The sequence below is a fragment of the Helicoverpa zea genome, chromosome 9 (assembly GCF_022581195.2).
Source record: "Helicoverpa zea isolate HzStark_Cry1AcR chromosome 9, ilHelZeax1.1, whole genome shotgun sequence".
NCBI lineage: Eukaryota > Metazoa > Arthropoda > Insecta > Lepidoptera > Noctuidae > Helicoverpa > Helicoverpa zea.
In genome coordinates, this window is record NC_061460.1 from 12,677,044 (window position 1) to 12,689,807 (window position 12,764).

Genomic DNA, 12,764 nt, shown 5'->3' on the forward strand with positions numbered 1-12,764 from the left:
TTTGAAATAAAAAAAATACCTTGACTTTGTAGTTTTTTTTGGTTTGTGTTGAAATAACGTTCTGTCCATTTTGGTCTTCAAAATTTGACAAAAATGGAGGATATAAAAATGTATCTACATACGGGAATGAATTTTAAGCAGTGCACAAAAAAACTGGTGGTCCAGAATCATTAACAAAACATATCTGCATCATCAGTAAAAATTTTTTTTTCATTCTTTTGTCCGCCCTAAAATCAGCAAAATATGGATACCAACTATTCTTACGCGCTTGGCGCAGCGCTCGCGTCAGTAAACCGGTTTCGCGTTGCCGCCGTGCCTACTATGACGACTGTGACCGTACAATCGGTTACAAAATAAACATCTTTCGATATCAATAACTTTTCTTTTTTGTACTAATACACGACAAAATAAAAATATACGTGTCTATACAACTTATTTAACTATAAGTTGCCAAAGTTTGCGCACTGGATAAAATTCATTCCTGTATATCCCATCTAATAAGCTTTTATAAGTTTATCTTAGACACCTATGACTGATTAAACGCGAAGGCCAACATCTCGAGGAAACCTGGACTGTGAAGTCTGAAATCACCAACCCGCATTGACGAAGCGTGGTGGCAAGATAAAACATGCTGATGACGTTGTGTTCGCATTGTATGATATTAGCATTTTAAAGGGCCTATACAACGTCTGTGGGGGTTGAAACCACAGGAATTTGCTATAACATAGGTACAATTAAATAGTTGTTGTAACAATTAGGTAAACAAATATATCTGGTGCATACAGATTGGAATCCGGTTGAATCATTAATTAGCTTAGCGGCGTGATTTGTTTGTGGTTAATCATCATTATATAGTTCCAAACGATTGAGGGTTCGGTTTTGAATTGCAAAAGCTTTAGTATTAGTTACCCTAGTACTATTTACAATATTTACTAATATAAAGAACTAGTTGATTTCCCGCAGTTTCACTCGCGGCCCGTGAGAGCTGCCCGCACCCGGGTAAATTATTGTTTAGTGTTGTCCGTGCTATATACAGCCAATTTCTTCATCAAAAGTAAAATCCAAAGTAAAAATCAAAGTATTAGTATTCTTTTGTTTTCTAACGGCCAGTTTCTTCATCAAACATAAAAGTCAAAGTAATGTCTAAAGTAAAAGTAACGGTCAAATTCGCTTTTTCTATTAGTTTTGCTGTCACTTTAGCCTTGAAAAAGCGAATTTGACCGTTACTTTTACTTTTGACATTACTTTGACTTTTATGTTTGATGAAGAAACTGGCCGTTAGAAAACAAAAGAATCCCAACTAGCACACTAGTGGAAATAGCAGCCTATTTTGCAACTGTTAGCTGTACAGCAGTGCTTTAGGAGTTCTGAAAGTATCTTTAAGTTCTACTATTGCTTCCGTAGCTGCTCATAGCTGTAAATATCACTAAAGGCAGCAGAAACTGAACCAAATGTCACTCTAGGTTTTACAAGAGATCATTCTACAACCCATTTGCAGCCTACATCTTTAAAAGAGAGTTCAAACAATTATGTTAAAGGTTAAAGCTGCTAAAAAGTTTCTATTGCCGCTGATGTACGCGTTAGAACCGCATAAATACTCTAATTGTAGACTTTTTAACGGAACTGTATATAAGAATGAAAAGTGATAAATATATTATCACTTTTCTGCCACTAAAGGCAGAAGTGATTTGTTCTTTTGTGCAGACTTAAGTAGGAATTTGATCCTCTGTTCTACTTATAGCCGCATTAAGGCTCCACAATAGAAGCAGGACATTAATAGACATTGCCTGCTCATTTGCTGTTATTTTATTCACAAACACAAGCAAGGGTCCCGTAGATTTTGTTTTCTCAATTACTGATAACGAATCAATTACAGAGGAAAAATAATGTTTGTTTTGAAGTAATAAAAAACTTATAACAGAAAATATGTATTTATTCAAGAATATAAAAAAAATCAGTAGCTCCATTTATTTACTCTCAAGTATAGTAAAACACTCCGTTTTTTCCATTTAGATGGACAGATGCAAAGTTCTTGTTTATTTTGTTGTGCATTATAAGTTTGAATTATTTTGAACGGTACTCTGAAAACAAGGTAACACATAGTACTTAAGTGTTAAACAATTAACAATAATATATCATCGTATTATAGAGTTTCCAACGACTTCTACGGAACTCTAAACAAGTAGCCATTAATAGTGTGGTTTGATATCTGCAGTTTCACAGTGCAGACTTGAACTGCAATAGTGGTACAGATATTACTTGGACCTTCAGAAGAGTGAAGCTTAGCGCTATGACGCGCAGAGAGGAGTTTTTAAGGTTGAAGTTGCAACTTAAAGCTGCTTTCATTGGACGCCATGTTTATAAGATAATTATTTATTAGCAATCGAGAAATTTATAGGTTTTTTTCGCATTTGTAGTAAAATATATCTAAATATCGAACAAGCAACTTACTAAAAACGAATGTAGTCCAGTATGTAATTTTAATATCGTGTAGGTATGTGATATAAAAATATTTACGTAATAATAATTTATATATTTTACGATATTCTGAGGTAATTATTGAGGCGCGTTAAAAATACTTCAACAATATCAACTATATTCACGATAAACTGATCTGCGTTTGTAGCTACTTACCATATAATACAAAATATAGCTCAAAAACACTTACCTTCACTTAATATTTATTTGTATTCAGTAATGTCTGACTCAGGAACAACAAATATCTATACATATAATAAATCTGTAGAAAAGTAATTTTTGTACATTGAAGAAATTGGCAAAAAAAATAGCCAGCATGTTAAAGGATAACTAACAGAACCCATTTCCATCATTTTTGTCATTTTTGTCTGTTTGTCTGTTTGTCTGTTTATCTGTTTATCTGTTTGTTCGTTCGGGATTCACGTAAAACCTACGAATTCAATGCAGACAATGCTTATATAAAAAAATTCTACGTAACTTGGGGTATTACTTAGTTTTTGTTTCATCGAAATCGATTCACTCTATCAAAAGATATGATTAATTTTGTGAATTCAAGATGTAAATTATTACGACACGCAATCTGTTTGTCAAAACTGTACATTTGAATGTTGTACTTATATTAGTTGATCGGCCTATTATTAACCTTTACACAGAAAATCACACCTTCATAAGTAACTTCGGAAGAAAAAAAAAATTAAAATTGTGTTTAGCCAAGGTTAAAGTAGCTCCATCTGTGGTAATCTGTGTTAAATAAAATACATAAAATTTGTCAAAGGAGCGAGGTGGTAAATGACAATAAATTACCATACATTCTTTATAGAGGATTATTATTTCAACAGATGGAGTTGTGTATTTTCCGTAATTCACCATATTTTAACACGTAGTGTAATTTTTCGATAGACATTTCAATAGTGTTTGTCAGTTTGCCGTGCCACATCAAAATCCAATTATAATTATCACCTTGATGAAAGGAAAATAATAGTTCTCAGCCAAATATAAAACGGTGCCATTTAAATTATTTTTTGAATATTATGTCAAAAATGATGACTTTAGTATAACAATTAATTATCATTTAAAGTTACAGATGGAGTTTATATCAGGATGTTTTCATAAACATAGTTTAGCTTCTCTTCCACTAATGTGGTGGCCTTAAAACAAATTACTTTGAGTGAATAGTATTAAGTAGACCTTCATTATTTTTTTTGATGCAAAGTATGTAAACTTAATCCTAGAAGAAAGGAGGATCTGTCTCTCGCAAGTGCTGCTAAGCGTGAGGTAGGTAGGTAATGTAGGATTCTGTAGCTTTAAGAACAAGCCCAGATACAAAGTGCAGATAAGAAATGGGAGCTTTCTCGATTTAATACCATACACACGTAAAATGCTTTATGCGTCTGAAAACGTACAAATTGCGCGTCGCATACCAGACACATGCTTACTTTCAACTTCTGATCGCAAATGCACTGGTCACGATTACGAACAGTCTCAGTAAGACCCGAGCCAAGTCTAAAAAAACACCTTTTATATAAAACTACGTTTGATGTCATTCAATCACAAAGACAGAATTGTTTTCTGTTGCAAATCCTATCCACCTGTATCCTATCCTAATCCAGCATGCGTTGCAGGTGTGCATTGCACAAAAACCAATGGTATCCTATTCGAGAAGTCAAAAGAGTCGACCTGCCAACGTCAGCTTCTGCGCTAAGCAAGTGTTCTTAATAGTACCATCAGAATTACATTCATCGTTGAATGAGGTGAATAAATTTTCAGAAACCACAATAACAGTAGGAGCCAAAGCATATGATCGCTTCATAGAGCTCTGATTGGCCCCAGTTGACCAAGTCAGGTCTGATTTGTTCGTTCATCAGATCTTTGAAAGTTTTTCGGTGGACTTTTTTTACTTACTGTCGTCCTGTTTACGTGTGACACAAAATATGGTATATAAACGCAAGAGCGAAATTTTCCTGGTGTGCGGTAGTGACTCCCAGTATACAACACTTTTGTTTCTTTTGATTTGCTGGCTCCACCAAGAAATGACAAATTGAGAGCGTACATTTTGAAAATCTTGGCAAAACTGCAGGTTTCAAGTACGAACACATGAAGTGGACTCTCACAGATACGTACATTTTGCCTATTCGTGAACTAATGCAAACATTTCGGTGGAGTCCCGGCTTAGGCCTCCCCCACATTAGGCGTGCGCGATCCTCGGGCGTGTGAGTAGCGCGGGCGTCGCGAGCACGCTTCATGAACGTCGCGTTTTGCTGCCCTGCGGCATTTACCTACAGCGAGGTCGCGGCGCGCACGCGCCGCTCTCCTTGACGTTTAACTGCTAAGGCGTTTAGCGGGTGGCGGGGATAGCAGGCGAAGGGGTAAGAACGCAACTCGAGCGCCGCGTCGCTTGCACTCTTCACACATGCCGCAGGGCAGCAAAACGCGACGTTCATGCAGCGTGCTCGCGACGCCCGCGCTACTCACACGCCCGAGGATCGCGCACGCCTAATGTGGGGTCAGCCTTACCATAGTGAGTAAGTGCACAGAAAATCCCCGTCATACAAGTGTTTCTCCCCAGTAGTGAAACTATCCTACCCTATGCGCCTGCTGATGATGATGACTCATTTTATCATCCATCCGGCTATTCCCCAACTATGTTGGTATTGGCTTCCAGTCACCGAATCTGTTTGAGTACCAATATTTTGCTTGGAGCGACTACCTATCTACCTATCTTCAATCCAGTCAACTACACAAGCCGATATTCATGGTAAGACTGACAGACTTTCTGGCTTCTGATTAGTCGCAGCAGCTGCAGAAAATGTACAAATGACAGCTTTGTCAGACTCAAAGCATATCATCATCATCATCAGCCTATCGCAGTCCACTGCTGGACATAGGCCTCTCTAAGTGCATGCCACTGAGATCAAAGCATATAGACATAGATTATAACTGTTTCCTGTGAAAATTACTTACGCACCATACGTAATAATTTTCCAAATTGGCTGACTAGATCCAGAGATATTCACAACGTCACAAACTTTACTTCTTTTGTTTAGATAAATGGTCACATCCACAACACAACCTTGATCAATGAATCTATGCGACTGCTAAGTGCTAATCCTAATTATACTGTCACGTGAAAGAATGCACCTACGGGATAAGTAGTATTTTGACTATTCTATATTGCCCACGCAGACGAAGTTGCGGGCAACAGCTAGTATTTTATAAATGAGAGACAAGGTGAACGATCAGTGAAGTTTTCTTCATTCGGCTAAATTTGTCATTCATTCAATCATCGCCATAAGAGCTTTAATACGGTGTTAATTATTAGTTGCCGCTCCTGTATCGCTTTTATGCCTCTACTATGAAGTTCTAATGGGACTATAGACTGCAAAAAGTTGTGCCCCTTTGGCTGCAAAGCTGCTGCATAAGGTCTGTAGAGCACGCTCTGGCGCTTGAGCTTGGCACCTTTAGTAATAATCGGATTGGTTCTAAAGCTCTTAAGCAACAGTTTTGTGCTACTTGGGATACCCTGTGTCATACTGATAGATGTCATATTACTCTCTCTATGTACACGACTGGTGTTACATAAATGTTTTATTTAAAACCAGGACCAACCACAGAATAGTTTCGGAGCCTTTACAAAGCCGGTAAAAACAAACACGCAAAATACTAATAAAGTTTTCTATTCATACAAATGTAACAGACAGCTATTTTAAATCAAAGCGACATTTTATCGCAGAATGTATTTGAACAAGATGAACGATTCGCATTTCGCCCGCGGCGCATAAAAATGTAAAATATCCCGTTGCAAGTTGTCATGTGGGACACAATACGATAGTGATTTATTATTATTTATAGGATTTGTGAAAGTTTTGTGATAAATCGCTACATTTTCCAACCGCTGTTAGAATATGAATTTATTTTTTGTACCCAGGTACTAGAACTAGATACAAGTTTTATAGATATGACTCAGGTAACAAATCTATGAACAAAATATTGTATTACAGTGTGGTTCAATTCTAAACATATTCTACAACGAAATCAAAACCAATACATAACTAAAAATATAAGTAACACAACAAATTAGGCATGTCGTTGGTACATCGTCTACACAAAAAAAACAAGTTCGTCACTTAATTTGCCTTGCGCTTTTTTTTTAGAGTGTAAGCTACCACATGAAGAGACTGAGGACCCCTGTTAGATACTCGCCATTCACCAAGAGGGTAAACTCTGGAACTAAACACTACTTCACCTTCACCGCAAAACAGTTCGAAAGAGCTGGTATCCAAGAAGATTCTCCAAATGACAGTATCGAGCGGCTCCCACCCCACCTGTCTGATTTCCCCCATTCTATCCACCACCATTTTACCCTCATCCAGACTCCAGCGCACCGATAGTCTATCGCCACCGAGAGTACCCGTAATTTCCAATTCAATATTTTCAGTCAAATCCAAGTTCACAATAATCTCTCCAGTCTTCTCAAATTCTATGGAAGCATTGTGATGAAATTCTCCTTCTAAAATAGTTTCTTCTCTGAGGCTAGTTATCGCTTCAACAGGCTTCATTAAGATGCGACTGCCAACTAAATCCAGTTCGCGTACTAGCGTCATGGCGCCGACCCATCCGTCGGCATCTTCGGGATGGACAGACTCCCACATCCCAAACCATGCAATCAGATATCTTTTGCCATTTCTCTCAGCTGTATGCGTGGCGTAAAAATCGTGGCCGTAATCTAATTCTTGGAAGCCGACTTCTTGTTTGAATTGACATGTGGCGTAACTAAATGTGCCAACAATGTACCCTGTCTGACATGTATTTTTGAATCTGTCTCCGGATGGGATTATGCCTCGCGGGGAAATCATGAGGATAAATTTTCCGTTAATTTCGAAGAAGTCGGGCCACTCCCACATATTGCCCAAGGCTCCGCTGGACTCAGCCAAGACGCTTTGGAATTGCCAATGAATCATATCTGTAGACCTGTAGAGTATCGCCGCGCCCCTTTGGTCTCTAGTCTTGCTGCCGAGGACCACGTACCAGTGCATACCGTGCCGCCACACTTTGGGATCTCTGAAGTCTTGAGTGCCTGGTGGGGGTTTTATGGCGATAGGATTGCCTTTGTACTTGTGGAAGTCTATGCCGTCAACACTGAACGCCAGATATTGTGATTCATTGTAGAAAGGTGGATTTTTCGTCGATTGATGCGCTGTGTACATGAGGACCATGATGCCTTGGTTATCGATGGCACTGCCCGAGAAACATTGTTCGTCTGCGGGCCGTAGCGCAGTGGGAAGCGGTCTCCAGTCGATTAGATTGGTGCTCGCCACGTGACCCCAGTGCATAGGACCCCACTGGGTGTCGTAGGGGTAATATTGGTAGAACAGGTGATATTCTTCTTTGTAAAACAGGAATCCGTTGGGGCCGTTCATCCAGCCGACTGGTGGCGTGATGTGGTAATGCAGCTTGTACCTGTGGTTAACTGTCGCCACTGCTTCTGTGATGTACATTTCTAGTTCAGATTTATCCAACATTTCTTTGAGGGTGTCCAGGTGAACAGAAGTGAGGAGACTTATCATTATCACGTTTGTACTAAGGAGATTCATTTTTAATTATAGAAATATTACGCGTGTGTTCAGATCGCTGTCGGTAACTAAATGTGCGATGTAGGGCAAGTCAGAATGAGAGCTCGTCTATTTCCTTCATTGTTTTAGTTTTGAATGAATCGTATCATGCATTGAATCATTATTTTTATGGGTAAATACAATCGACTGTAGATGATGATGATGATGTAATTAACTATTATAATTATATAAATTAACTTCAACACGTGAACTGCGTTTGCGGCGGGCGCTTGATGAATCATAGCTATGCTTTTCAGCTTACAAATTAACTATTATTACAAAAGCTCTTACTAAAGGTTCTGTTGATGAAAGTTACTGGGAAGTTTTATCATCTAATTGCAAAGCAGTGATTACTAGACACCTTGTACCGTCGCGACGCCAGCGCTCGACCGGCCGGGCGATCGGTAGTCGTCAATGCTAGCCATCCATCTTTAAACGTTTAGCTCCAATACTAAAAGTGTACATCAAAAACAATTATAAAATACATGGAAAAATGAAACAAAACGAAATATGCCGACAAATACAGGAAAATATTTCAACTTCCCTCCGAGACGCGCAGACACTAAACATTTCAAAAAATCTTCAGATGTAAAACATTCGCTGAAACTTTTCATTATAAGACATTTAAAAAACAAAATTCGACCTTAACTTCTGAGGCATAAAGCTGAAAAAAGGGCGAAGAATTCATTTCACATTTCACTGCTATGGGAATCTTCAAAACGGTATTTCGTTATTGCTAGCGACAGTTTTTAAAAATGCCTGCGACAATTATTGAGTAAACAAATTCCTTTTCAGCAAATATCTCGATGATGAAGTTTTGATTAATAAGCCAATTTAATTAAAAGCTTGTTTTGAAGATGTTTGCGAAGACATTTTTGGTATTGGTCTTACTGGAAATAGAATCAGTATAATTTGTTGGCCAAATATAAGTAAGACCTACGTGAATAGTCTTACAGTCGAACCAGAGCAGTTAAAAGTTTAGGCAAACAAAATAAACCTTTAAATAAATAAAATTATAAATTGTTATAAAACATTAACAAAGTTATTCTGACTAGTTAATTTTAGAACACGTTTAAAGTTCTAAGTAATAGTTTTTCACAGAGTACTTTTAGTATACCTTATTTTTACTAGTAAATTGTCTATTATAACTATGTGAACTATTATGGTGGCCCAGTGGTTAAAGCATCAGCCTCTCCAGTCTCACAGAGCGAGTTCGATTCCAGATCAGTTAAACACCAATGCAACTTAACTAAACTTAACTAGATAATACGTATTTCGTTAGTCTACATATCTTTGACACTATAATGACTGATTAAAGTTGAAAGAAAACATCTGACGAAAGCATGGACTATAAAGTCTGAAATCACCAACCCGCATTGAGCAAGCGTGGTGATTAACGCTCAATCCTTCTCTGTATGAGAGGAGGCTTGTGCCCAGCAGTGGGACGCCAAAAAAGGCTGACGATGATCTAGCTAGGATAGAATAATTATTCACTTCAATAATCCAGAGTTTGAATACGTAAGAGAAAGAAGTCGTGGTGGCCTAGTGGGCAAAGAACCAACCTCTCGAGTATGAGGGCGCGGGTTCGATTCCAGGTCAGGCAAGTACCAATGCAACTTTTCAAAGTTTGTATGTACTTTCTAAGTATATCTTAGACACTAATGACTGTTTCGGATGGCACGTTAAACTGTAGGTCCCGGCTGTCATTGAACATCGTTGGCAGTCGTTACGGGTAGTCAGAAGCCAGTAAGTCTGACACCAGTCTAACCAAGGGGTATCGGGTTGCCCGGGTAACTGGGTTGAGGAGGTCAGATAGGCAGTCGCTCCTTGTAAAGCACTGGTACTCAGCTGAATCCGGTTAGACTGGAAGCCGACCCCAACATAGTTTGGGAAAAAGGCTCGGAGGATGGATGAATACGTAAGAGAAAGAGTATTAAAGTTATAATAGCAGCCATTAAGTTACTAACGACGAAAGAGATAATTCCGTGGGACAGTTATACAAAATGCGGATCGTTTTAACTTTATAGCCTTCGTGGCTACGCTGCTTGCATTTAGATTAGTCATCGTTACCTACTTTACTGTTTCTAAGAGTATGTACCTGGTTTGGTTATTTTGGAAAAACAAAAATATTATTTCTCTATAAAAAAAAAAAAATGTTATCACCTACCTATATTCAAATCTAAATCAATAGTCTTTCTAGACTTTAGATAGACGTCTATCTAAAGTTTCACAATAGTTCAAATCGAAATAAAAAATATCGATTAAATCGTGACGAATTCATCAATACGATGTCTCGATTAAAATGAAACATCTGAAAAACTTTGTACTGTAGCCCGAACAGCTGAAAATGATCCCTTTTGATGTTAAATATTTGTTAGATATCTCATTTTGAAGGTTGTGCGAAATATTTTATTTTTACTTTCAAAAGAAAGAATTTAAAATTATTTCTCTGGTTTGGGTTTGGCATTTAAATTATCTCAATGTAGAAACTTTGATTTTGAGGTAACAAATACTAGAAACACAGTTTAAATATCTAGAAACTACTATTATATTGCGGCTCCGATCGCGTGATTGGGGACCTTTTTCGTTAAGAATATACTTATGTTGTTTATAATGTGTTTAGTTAGCTGTTATAATGTTTTACCGTTCGTAAGTTAAAATCAAATAAGTAGACTGAAAAAACTATTCCATTTTTTCTATCGACATAAAATCACTAGGATTAAATTCAAATTTCCCACTCATACTCACACAGTTGTACACATTGCAAACTTTATGTGCATACATAGGCTAATAGCTTGTTTGAGCTCATAAATCAGTTTGAAGATGAATGGTAGTACGTACATTACAAATACCTGATGTATTTAGCCGGTATTATTGGGTTGCAATCAAGATAATCTTAAAAAAAAACATCGGGTGGGCTGTCGGCCGTCTACTCTAAAACTTTAGATTTAAAACTCCTGACTAAAATGCGTATATGTGACTAATTGCCACTCTCCGTCAAAAGGGGCTGACTTTACTAATTACGAAATTGTTTCCTTACAGTTTCGCAGATAAATAATAATGTTTTGAGAAGTACTGCGAAGTTTCAAACTGACGGAGGGAATGTACCTACTATTTTCTTTTTTAAATAAACTGAAAACTAATTGTTTCCTATACCTTATTAAAGTGCAAGGAAAGAGTTTATCTATCGGTATTATAAGAAGGGTTCAGATTTATTCATCGCGCTAGTGTAGTTGTAGCAAGAGAGACTGCTGTACAGGGGATCCAGGGTTCGATTCCTGAACAGCTTTGAAACTTTACAGAGCAGCCCGGAGTCTGGAAGTTGGTAGTGTTTCACTACACCAGCTAATAGCTAGTTGCTGTTGCTAAAATTCCAGTTTAGACACCGTTAAGCGGATATTTAAAAAATCTGACACAAGGGCTTGTTAGGTAGGGCTGCGGGTTGTTCGAAAGAATTACCGCGGCCCTGGTACATAAAAAGCCTACGAAGGAACATGGTGGGTTTTAGTCAAGAGTCTGACACTCCCTCACCGCTGGCTAACCCATAGCGGGAGGGGTCATTTGATGATTTCCTATGGGCTTGTTAGGTTATTAAATGTATACACACAAGTTAACTTATTTGTCTTTCAAAATAATTCATCAACGTGCATTTTATTTTCTTTCTGTCGTCTATGTCTTTTTGCTTTTATAAATTATATACAAAATGAACCCTTTTGAGTGGGCCAAGATCTCCGGTGTCAGGATATTAGAACTTCAAAAAGAATGACGAAATTGTACGGTCGCAAGATTTTTGAGAAAATTCGCTTTGAACTGTTTTGATGGACGGGTTTCCAAGAAATGTTGTCGCTTCGTAAATTTTTATTTCTATTTTTAGTTGTCTAATTGGGTGAGCAGTAGGTATATTGATAGCTTATCTCTAAAATAGTTAGTGTAAGGTTTGATTCCATGTTGTACAGGTAGGTAATATGATGTGTATCTTGTATTGAGAGACACCTAATGCACCTTTATCTTACTGAGAATTGTTTAGCAAAAACATTTGATTTAACTTTTGCATATCGCACATTACTCTTAAAGTTTACACCCCAACGTTAGGTACTTACAACTAAACTTTACTACCATAACCGTTAAGCAGTTTTAGTCGACGTCAGCATTTCAGAACTGTGTACCTGAAAGTCTGCCTCTCAGAAGATCTGAATAAGCGGATTGGAAGGTAAGTGCTTAGTTAAGGCTTGCACGTGACTCGTCGACTATTGTAATTTTGCTGAAAATACGTTGGCTCAGTTTTACGTGAAATGAATCGTGTTTTTGAGGTTGAGAGGTTGTTGTACTTTGTGAAGGTAATTTTGTTTTTATTTTTGAAGCTGTTTCTGTTTTTACTATGACCTATTTTAACACGAACTAAAGTAAGATTATCATACCATTCCCGCACACTTCAGAATAAACTGTGGGTACATGATGTTCACCCAATGGCTGACAATTCGTTAATTATTAAGTCAGTCCGTGGTCCGCTCAAAAACTGATCTATGTATCCCCATACTGATTTATGAGCTCAATCAAACTATATGTCGATTATTTGTTTATAATGTGTCGAGGCTATGGGAAATAGAATTTTCTATTGAAACAGCTACTCGTATTATCCAAGCTTCTGTTTATGTATCTCTCAGTTTCTTTTCTCAT

The 12,764-nt window shown here is 37.6% G+C and overlaps 1 protein-coding gene across 1 annotated transcript; it reads right to left on the reverse strand.

Moving 5' to 3' along the window:
• Positions 1-6,062: 6,062 nt before the first annotated feature.
• LOC124633292 (sucrose-6-phosphate hydrolase-like) lies at positions 6,063-8,146 on the reverse strand. The gene has a single exon (XM_047168470.1). The coding sequence runs from the start codon at positions 8,067-8,069 to the stop codon at positions 6,603-6,605; it is 1,467 nt and encodes a 488-aa protein (XP_047024426.1). The 5' UTR covers positions 8,070-8,146; the 3' UTR covers positions 6,063-6,602.
• Between the last annotated feature and the right edge of the window lie 4,618 nt (positions 8,147-12,764).

Bases quoted from the DNA above. Each gene is read 5' to 3' on its own strand.
- LOC124633292 (XM_047168470.1), bottom strand. From the start codon at position 8,069: ATGAATCTCCTTAGTACAAACGTGATAATGATAAGTCTCCTCACTTCT.